We start from the raw sequence: 10,418 nt of genomic DNA, 5'->3' as shown, positions 1-10,418 counted from the left end.
GAAAAAGGACCTCTTTCTATCCTTTTCAATGAAAGCTTCAAAGTAATTAGGAACATTTTAATACTCTGCTTTCAGAAAAGTAAATCTTGCACATTCTTCTTTACCATAACAATAACTATAGCAATCTTTCTCCGCCAGAATGTGTTTCTTTTATCAAGCACATTTGTCATCGGTATTTATCTTTGAGTTTGACGTGCTTTTGGCAGCACTATCAGGGATTTTCTGACACAAAAACACTGACCGAACGATGCAAGAGAATACAAAGTTCATATTTCTCCACATTTGAACAACTTACATCTTTACAAAGAAATGAAAACCTGGTAGTACACCAAACCTATCCACGCCTTCAAGACGTGACGCCAAACAAAGAATAAAAGCAAAATAAGAATATGGATCTAAATAAGATGGCTCGTAAACAAGTAAACTAAAGTTGAAGGAAACAACAAAATTATATGAACACGCTTAGACGCAAGTGGAGTTACTGGCCCTGAGTTGTTTATCGCATGGAAACAACTATGTCACTTGAATGGATCACATATACAGGGCTCGTGTTACTTACTTCCCATTGGGTTTCTCATTGAATGTTCTGCTTTTCTTCTCACAATAGAATAGGTGAGCTTCTTGATCATGCTTTGCCAGGAGCCAGTTACATGTATTGGTTTCTGTTGATTTTACTAATTCTCTATTCTTCCGCCATCTTTAACCCTTCTCTTTTCCCGTTTCAGCTAGCTACCTTACAACCCATTTGTACAGTATAGAGGAGTTTGTGGGAAAATACTTCAAAATGAGAACTGATCATGCTGCCATCTTGTCACAGCCTTTTTGCAAGGTTCTTTTTCAATCCCTTAATAATTTTGCCGAACCACATTAGGTTCATCACTCCAAGAGCTGAGGGGACTCCAAAAACCAAAAGAATTCCGAAAATGTGCATGTGAATGACCTGCAAGCAGTTATTCATGTTTCAAAACAAATTGGTAATGAAAATCATTCGAGAAGATAAATAGATTGCACTTATTGGCAGAGAAAGGAAATGAAGCAAACTTCTGGAACTCCAGATACTACCCTAAACTCCTTGAAGTGCAAAAGGAAAGGAAAAAGGTGGGAAAATAAAAGGAATATTAACAAAAAGAACCTCGTATTACTAATTCCAAACCCCCTCTTCTATTTCCCAAATTTGTATACCGTTCCAGAGATATTCATGTTGATCCATTTTTCATATACAATAGAGAAATAGAAACCATTGATCACTTTCAAGAACAGCATTACTCACCGGCCAATAACTTTTCTGCAGCATGAAGAAACTTTTACCAGCAAAAGGTTTGTCTCATATGCTGTCTAACCCATACAAGATATGAGTGAAGAGAATGGTTTGCACCATGCTAAAAGTGCAACAGGGGAGACGGACAATCTTAAGATTACAAGGTTAAGCTTAATGTTAATTCCTTCATGTGAATTTTCTATAGATTCACATAGGTCTCTTTAGTAGTATATCAACAGTTTAAAAGGTAAATCTTTACTTAAAATTTTCTCTGTTAATAAAGATCAGATTGCCTATCGCTATTTTTGGTTGATCTCCATTTTGTAAATATGCAACAACAACATACCCAGATTATCCCACAAGTGGGGTCTGGGGAGGGTAGGATGTACGCAGACCTTACCTCTACCTAAGTTTTGAAATATGCAAATATTATTTTAAATTAATGTTGAATAATAACAATTTCAAAACTTAGGTGCTATACAAACTTACATTATGATGTATTTACTATTTATAGTTTGTGCAACTGCTGCGCCGTGTTTACTTTGTTCAAAACTAAACAACAAATAAAATAAAAAAGGAAAGCATGTATCTGAAAGAGAAGTAATGTAACAAATAGTGCATTGAAGGACCGAAAGCATTCTAAATTCAAAAATATGAAGATCTAATTATATCTTTAGTTAAGGGCATAACCTTTAAACTATTCAAATTTCTGGGCACTGTGCCTTAAAATTCGTAAGCTTCTAAGAGCCAACTTTGTTGGTTTTACTAAAACTGGTAAGTCATGTTAACTTTAAGAAAGGCTAATGCACTCCATCAACATTTAAATCAAACTTTAAGAGTTCAAGGCTTATGATGCTCCCATTTCATCATTCTGTAGCTCAGGTACGAAACCACATCACAAAGGCTTCACAATTTTCTGACATAAATAAAATAGGGGCTAATTTATCTTGTGATCCCAATAAGTCCACTTTATGACCACAAGATGCATACATGTCTCAATAGTAGAATTTGGTCTTTGGAACGATCAGAATTCGGGAAGGCGTATCAACAATTCTACGCTGGGTTTTGACTTGTCGTATCTCACTGGGAAGTCTTCACTTAATCAAAATTCATGGCCTTTTTGCATATTGACAGTCTACATGATTTTTTTCATAGTTGGTGTACTATGCATAAGAAGTAATGAATCTCGGGCTATGTGTTTTTGCGTTTTGCAGAATGGAGTTTTCAGCAGAGGCATGTACTACTCCTTGAAATTCAATAACTATGTGATCACAAAATCTGTAGCTTTTGGAGGGATAAAGAAGGCTCTAGCAGTACAAGATAAAATTTCCAATAAAGGTGGGAAACTTTCTATTGTGCTGTATATGGCTGGAGTATAATGCCAGGTTATTTCAAGATCAGAGTGTCTCTTCTGGAATCTATTAGATAAAGCAGTACTAAGATTGACAACACTTTCCTGATTACGGTTGCTTTTTCTTTTCTTTTGTAACCAGAATTGCATTCATTCATTTCCATTGTAATTTGCATCATTAAGTTTCTTTTATTCATTAATAAGTCTAAGTTTAAATACCTAATTCATCAAAATAATAGACTTTCTGGCAAACCATATCAATGAGTTGGTAGTTATATGGGAAATCACCGCAGAATCTTGCACTAGAGAATTATTTGAGAATATAATTTGTTTTTGAACAATTTCTTCAAAATCCTTTACTGAAAATAACAGGCCATTTAAATTCAAAAATAACGATGATTACACCTAAATTTCGATCTAACTGACATCAGCCATATGGATCCTAACTATCCATTTCAATCAGTTTGGACCTGTTTCATTCAAATATTCATAGATTTGAGATTTTCTAACCTAACAAGTACTCTACATTACGGTAAACATACAAATATGTAAAAGGATTAAAAGAAACCTACCAGAAAGAAGATATGATGTAGGCATACCGACATGTCTAAGTCTTCCTTCCAACTAATGGACATAGCCTGTATGAAACTTTTGCTTCAATTATGTTCTACTTATCCCCAAGTTTACATGGATTCCAAGAGATTGTAGGTCTTAGAAGACAACATACAACTTCCTTCCAGTGATTTTAGTCTACCCTGTCCACTTATAACGCCTTTATTCATCATGGTTTCATATCTGTGGACGGAGCATTTGGAGGTCTACGTAAGACACGACCATCTCAAGCGACCTCTCAGTTTATCGTCTATCTATGTTACTTGCGTCTTATGTCGCATATGTCTAATCTTGTATGATCAAACATCCATCTTAATTTTTGCATTTCTGCAACACTCATCTTATGAATGTGTTGAGTCCTACATTCACCCTCATATAAGATTTTAAGTCTTACAATTCCGGCCAAAAAGATTTTGAGATCAAGACTTTGATGTGTTCTTTCGTCAAATAAGGTAATCTTACCTAATCAAAAAAAATAAAGTTAACAAATAAGATAGTTGGGTTTTTCCTAGGATAAATAATTATGGGAATTTCTTTGGGCATTTTCAGAGTGTTGGTAAAACATAATCCAGAATAGCCGAATTCGCTCAAAAAGAAAAAGTTAAGACCTTGTTGAGCAGAGAGAGAGAGAGAGAGAGAGAGAGAGTTGGCAATAAACGAAAAGTCACCTGATCATAGTGCAAATAGACATGGTAAAACATGTAAATGAACAGCAATATTCTTGCAACCTGCATTTAGTAATAGAATTCAATTTAGCAAATACTAATAGGAATCAATCAAATGGTTAAATGTCTCATAGACAATAGAATCATGGCATTTATCAATTATAAGAGCAATCATTTCAATTCAGAACAAATCGCCTCTATTCCTTTCCTGACTCCCCAATATCTAGAATTAGAAAATTTAGATGAGAAGGGTAACCAATGCACTACAAAGTGTAACGGTCCTTTCTATATGTCATGCAACTTATGTTAAATGGACTCTTCATTTGCTTTGAATATTCATGTTAAAACGGGTATGACATGATCAAGGGTACATCATATCGATTCTTCAGCATATAACAAAACTTCCTAAAATCAAGTGTACCCGGGATAATACCCGTTCCTACATCCATGTAACAAACCATGCAACAAGCTCTTTCATGTATAACAAGAATGTATCTGCCGCATGAGGAATTCAAGACATCACTTACCAACCATGCAAAAAATATCACCACGCCATTTATCAGATATGCACTAGATCTTTTCAATCCAGCTGTATCAAGAAACCTGAAAGAAAGCCATAAAAGATCAGTTCATAGAGTGCTACAACATGAATGCTGCTGCACTTTCACCAACAGGTCCTCTTAGCACCTACCATCTCATGTTGATCTCTGGTGTTGTCACCTCAGATATGAGTACCATGAATGTATAAAGTTGTCCTTCTCCAGTGTACATGGAGTATGCTACAGCAACTGCTGAAAGAGAATGATGGACAACCTGAAATTCAACAGTTAATATTTGACATACTACATATAAATCTATGCTAAATGAAGCTTGTTCCACTTGAGAATATATACTTACATACTCTAATCCACCCAAAGAAGGATAAAACCAGCAAATCATTCCAAGGTCTGAAAGAAAGTACCCAGCTGACACCTGACAAAGTCACAAGGTGAGAGGATAAAAATGCCATATAGCAAGAGAATCTGCATCTGCTTTACCTACTGACATATGAAAATAAGAGAGGTCAATCAAGTTCCAAGCTAATTAGGCTAGTAAGTCCTGACTAGAATACCTGCTACACTGACTCTATTACGTTCAAGCAAGATAATGCACCACGACCACATAGCCCAATCCAGTAACCAAATGATATAGTGCAAATACCACGGAATAAAGCTAATGAGCCACATAATGCAACTCTAAGACACATAATACCAGCTTAAAGCAATAAAAACTAACTTTTTGAACAGATTTTTTCTGAAGCTATATATTTTTCAGGAAACTGTTGCAGTGTTATAGCAAGGAAACAAAAGAAACAATAAATTTTTGTAGTTTGTATTTACAGAAAACATCTAAATAAAGAAAAGACTATTAGTTCTTGACTATTTTAATATTTCATAGTTCTTTTTTTTTGGTTGTAAATAGTAAAGATCATCCCTTGACAGCCCAGCTGGTGTGAACAATATGTACAAAAATGAGAGTGACTCAACCACAGTTCATTTGTGCTATCCCAATCATTTATAATACTGATATTTTCTACTCCCACCAAAGAAGTACATGAAACAAAAGAGATCCTTTCTCCTACTTGTGTTCCTTGCACTACTAAAGTACATAAGGCAAAGCTAAATGTCTTTTTTTTTTTTGTTTTTTTTTTTTAATTTACATAGTTGGGCCTTTTTATCCCCAATAGATTCCCCTGATAGCCTTTTGGATTTTGTTTGCTCTTTAGTTATGTACTAGAGCTGACATTCTTGTGCTCAATCTTTTGAAACTACTTTGCATCTTCTGGATGCCTTGAATAGAATCAATTACTTCATCAAAAAAAAAAACTAAAGTACATAAGGCAAAAGAGATCATCTTATACTACTTCTGTTCCTTCACTACTGTAGAAGAATCTCCTCTCCCTTTCATCTCACATTAGCTCAAAAAAATAGAAGAACACATAGTTCTTGATACTGTTAACTGTCTCGTTCTCATTGTTGACATTTCGATACCTCCAGCTCATGGTGGTTTCTTTAGCTGTCATTGGTGCTTACCAAGCAACGGTGATAGAGAACTAGGGAAATTCCACAACTGTGTAGTGAATATAAAATGTAACAGGAACTGGTTGGTGTTTCACCAATTTCCTTACACAAGGAGCATTAAATCATTGCAATTCTTCTCTTCCTTTTCCTTGAGTTGTCCTCCATCAATAATGCATTGTCCACCAGGTCAAAATAACAACCTCCCTACTTCGGTGCCGTACACGTTACACGTTCATCCACACCACCCTCCTATCCCACTCTCGAGATAACACCCAATTATATGATTTCACTGACATCTTCCTTCCTTTGACCCTCAGGTCTCAACAACATCACATCCTCCTCGGTGATCCCTCCAGGCATATGGGTTCTTCAGACTTGGAATATTACTATGTTTTTAATGTTCAACTCAAAAGCCGCTTTTAGTACATATAATTGTTTTTTTCTTTGGTTAAGATTTGAGTATCAAATATTTGGTTCAAGTAAAGTTATTCGAGCTGAAATCAGAGAACTGTTTAAAAAGGAATGTAACCATATCTCAAATAACGAGCAGCAACTCTTTACCGTTCTCAGCCCCCTCACCACCTGGTTTGCACATAAAAAAAAAAAAAGGAAAACAGAAATAAAAGAACATAAAAGACACACAAGCAAATAAACCTTAGCTTAGGTAGTTGGCACCAATGAGATTCTACCCCATGGGAAGTGTAAATTTGAATCCCTTTAACCCCCAAAAATCAATTGCCTTCCCTTAAAGAGAAACAGGTGCATACAGGAAACAACAGTCAATAACCTTTTGCAAGAGAAAATTGAGCCTAAATTTTTCTAGTAAAGAAACAGAATAGAGATGAATCCAGAGAACATACAGCAACAACAACATACCCAGTGAAATCACACAAAGTGGGGTAAATCCAGAGAACATACTTAATAAATAATTTATAAATGAAGTTCCATCTACATTAGCATTACAATATCAATACCGGAGCCATCTTTACTCTACAGCCAGAGAGATATGTCACTGGATCACGAATTCCTAAATATCAAAACCTTTCAAGGAAACCCAAAACGGAAGTAATATAACAAGACAATACTCAGCATATACAGTAGAAGATCACTTACCCCTAATGTAAAAGTTGATAGTTGTGAACTTCTGGTGATTAAAAGGCCATCAGGATTGTGATCAGAGAAAAGATTGGACCAGAATGCAAAATACGTGGACACAGCAGATATGAAAATGGCATGAACTGTTGACATGCCACTGCAGAAAAATAAGTCTCACAAATATGAGAAGTGAATTACTAAATCCTTGGGAAAGATAAGGATAGATCTGAATGTTTACCGGTTGTTCCACTCAATCCTTTGAATTTTTGTTAGGGTAGTGTACGTCCTAAAGTAAAAACTGCTGATCAGTTGACATAAATCATAGACCTGTGAAGAGCCAAAACAGTCTTAAAACTTAAAAGGGATGGAAGTACAGGGGGAAAAATTGTGCAGCACATTAAAGTATATTATGTAGGACATGATCGATTATTTTCTGAGAAATCAATTAGATACTTTACAAGTTTCCCCAAATCTTTACATTTTCTTACTTTTTCTTCACTACCATGAAGAAAGAAGATCAAGAACATGTAAAGTTTCTTCATCAAATATGGCTCAGCTTTTAAAAAAAAAAAGGGAAGTCCTTTCTTCAATAGTCAAAAGAATGTAAAAGATCAAAGCATCTATTAATCAATAAACCTTACCATTTTGCAAGCAAATATGCCCGCAAAGACAGAAGTGTAGGGTATAAAATGATCTGCTAACAAATAAGTTTTAACTAGAGTCTGAGCCTGACTGTGATAAGATTTAAATGCCATCATATTCCGTGCAGGAGCTGCCTTTCTACCCATTGTAGTTGCCATGTCTTTAGCTATCTTCTTAACAACTATCTATGTTTATACAATGAAGATCACCTATACATGTAGACTGCAATATATCCCAGAGCTTCCTGAAATGGAAAATTCGGAAATACATCAATTAGCATGCAGCAGTTTCTTAATTTTAGTATGAGCATAATATTCATCATTTGATGTGCGTTGTGAAAAGACTTGTAGGGATAATTTTGAAATCTTTCAAGAAGAAAATGACTACCTGCAAGTATCCTAAAGATCAAATCACATACAGGAAGCTATGACAAGAAAATAATCTGTATCCCAAATATATTTCAATTAAACTAAGAATAGCTCAAATATAAGCCAAAAAAAATCATTTACTACACTTGAATGTCTTATATTCCCTCCTCTATCTTCCACCTAAATCATTGGCAGGTCCGATCCTCCAAAATCACAACCAACTTGTGCGCACCTCGACTAATGCGACGGGATACCTGTCACCTCCCACCAGCAACAGGTACCAGGTAACGCTGTCCACCAAGGCTAGGACAAATGGGAAGAAATCACCTAGTGTTTTTGAACCTGAGACCTCATTGTTCTCAATCCACTTTACTGACCACTAGGCCACACCCTTCGGTACATTCGTGATCCAACTTCACGCAATCTTGACCTCTGCCTTCTAGGATATCCAGTTAATGAACCCTTACTAGAAGTAAAAGAGCTCGCGGGTAAGATCATATACAACTTAAAAGGTAAAAACTACTTGTCTGCTAAGACTCCTTAGCCACTTGGTAATATCAACTCAAAAACAAACTGCAAACTATCATACCACTAAAGTCACTAAAAATTCCAGCTTTCAATAAACCTTAAGATAAACAGAGAACAAATTGTATCTGAAAAAACAAAATCACAACATTACAACATATTAACAGTGAATCAGCACAAAAAAAAAAAAAATCACCTTCCTTCCACACAACACCGTCAAAAACAAGGAGAAACTAGTTGCTATTTCACCGACACATTTTCAAGATTTTATTTTTATGATCACTAGATGCTTCCAAATCAAAGGTCAAACAAGCCAAATCTAGAACAAATGCAAGAGATCAGGTCATAATACTCCAATCAACACCCATAAAAATGAAAGCTTTCAGATCAAAACAAAAACATACATTGCTTCTTACCCCCACAAAAATATGCAGATTTCAGAAATCAACAGCATGCACCTTCCAAAGGATGCAACAAAACCCAGAGACAAAAACGGATACCAATGCCAAAAAGAAAAGAAAAAAATGTAAATGAGTATTTAGGGAAAGATTTCCAAAATGGGTATTGAATAAATGTGAAGAAGTGATCAAAAGAGAAATGAAGAAAAGGCAAATAACCCGTGAAAGGGTGCAAAAACGTGAAATACAATCAATATGGAGAAAGAAAAAAATATAAATTTCGTGATGGTTAGTGCTGTAATGGAATCTACAACCGAAGCAATGAAAGGCCGAATATGAAAATGTAAAATAGTTGGGTGTGGTGGGAAACGGTGAAATATACAATCAATTAAAGTACCGTGTTAAAATAGAAAAAGACACACAAAAAAAAAAATAGGTATTCTGTTTTTTTTTTTTTTTCCTTTTTAACTCCCTCCGTGAAATTTATTTGTCTGATTTTAATTTTTTAATCTTCTAATCTTAAATTAAAGATATCTTAAGCATTACATGTAGAAAGTTGAAATTAAAGATTTATCAAAAAAGAAAAGAAGCATATTTTTGTTCCCTTTGTTTCAATGTGTATGTCTGTTTTTTATTTGACACGGGATTTAAGAAAATAAAAAAAAACTTAAATTTTATGATTTTAAATTAAAAATATGTAGAATATACGCAAAATACTATTTAATCTTGTGTTCTTTAATATGATAGGTAAAAAGTTAAAATTAAAGAATTGTAAAAAAGAAAAGAAACATTTTATTTAACGGATAAAAAAGGGGAGTAGTAGTTGTGTGCGAGTGTTAGATGTTACGTGTGGGCTCGTTCTTGGTTGGTGTTAGATTGTTTTTTGAGTGGATGCAATTGTATCTTTTTCTTCTTGATAATATTCTATTTTTTTAAAGGTGTGAGATAAAAATCCAAAAATAGAAGGAAGAAAGAAAAAGACGTTAGTACTACTACGTCAGGATGAAAGATTCAGAAGAATTTAGAAGAAGGGAAAAAAAAAAAAAAAAAAGATAAGACAAATATTGACAACCATTTCCAACCTTTTTCTTTTTATTTCGGTTACAAATAAAAAGGGTCTTTAGGAGCAGCAATTCTAATCAAACTATCAAAGAGTTGATTAATGATGTAGAGTCAATATTTCATTCTTGGACAAAACAAACAGTCAACACAATTATCGTTCAAAGTTTGGAAATTTTTATGACCCTATTGTTTTGTCGTTTGGGTAAAACTTTATTGACAACTCCAAAGAAAAAAAACAAAATAAGTACTAAAAATAGCATAGTCGGTTAAATGCATCTCTTGATTCGGCTATTCATGATAATTGGACGATTTAGCAAAAAATAATTAATTAAAAATGGCCTGTCGTATTTTAAAATGGGAGGTAGGAGAGCCAAGCTGTTCT

General features: G+C 34.5%; 1 protein-coding gene across 3 annotated transcripts; it reads right to left on the bottom strand.

Annotated features, from left to right (window-relative positions):
• Window positions 1–248: 248 nt before the first annotated feature.
• On the bottom strand, window positions 249–9,347 carry LOC132621650 (uncharacterized). 3 transcript variants are annotated; one of them, XM_060335988.1, is made up of 9 exons: window positions 8,981–9,347; window positions 7,683–7,927; window positions 7,280–7,368; window positions 7,060–7,198; window positions 4,784–4,858; window positions 4,578–4,699; window positions 4,414–4,489; window positions 3,890–3,949; window positions 249–940 (listed from the first exon to the last, which is right to left on the bottom strand). In XM_060335988.1, exons 2-9 carry the CDS (start codon window positions 7,839–7,841, stop codon window positions 812–814), a joined length of 849 nt encoding a protein of 282 aa, XP_060191971.1. In that variant the 5' UTR covers window positions 7,842–7,927; window positions 8,981–9,347; the 3' UTR covers window positions 249–811. The 3 variants fall into 3 exon arrangements, with proteins under 3 accessions (XP_060191971.1, XP_060191972.1, XP_060191973.1); XM_060335989.1 differs by having other exon boundaries at window positions 7,683–7,928; window positions 8,995–9,347; XM_060335990.1 differs by lacking the exon at window positions 8,981–9,347 and adding an exon at window positions 8,773–8,935.
• Between the last annotated feature and the right edge of the window lie 1,071 nt (window positions 9,348–10,418).

The sequence above is a fragment of the Lycium barbarum genome, chromosome 12 (assembly GCF_019175385.1).
Source record: "Lycium barbarum isolate Lr01 chromosome 12, ASM1917538v2, whole genome shotgun sequence".
Classification (NCBI taxonomy): domain Eukaryota; kingdom Viridiplantae; phylum Streptophyta; class Magnoliopsida; order Solanales; family Solanaceae; genus Lycium; species Lycium barbarum.
The sequence above is the reverse complement of the archived record's forward strand: the minus strand, read 5'-3'. Positions and strand labels throughout refer to the sequence as shown.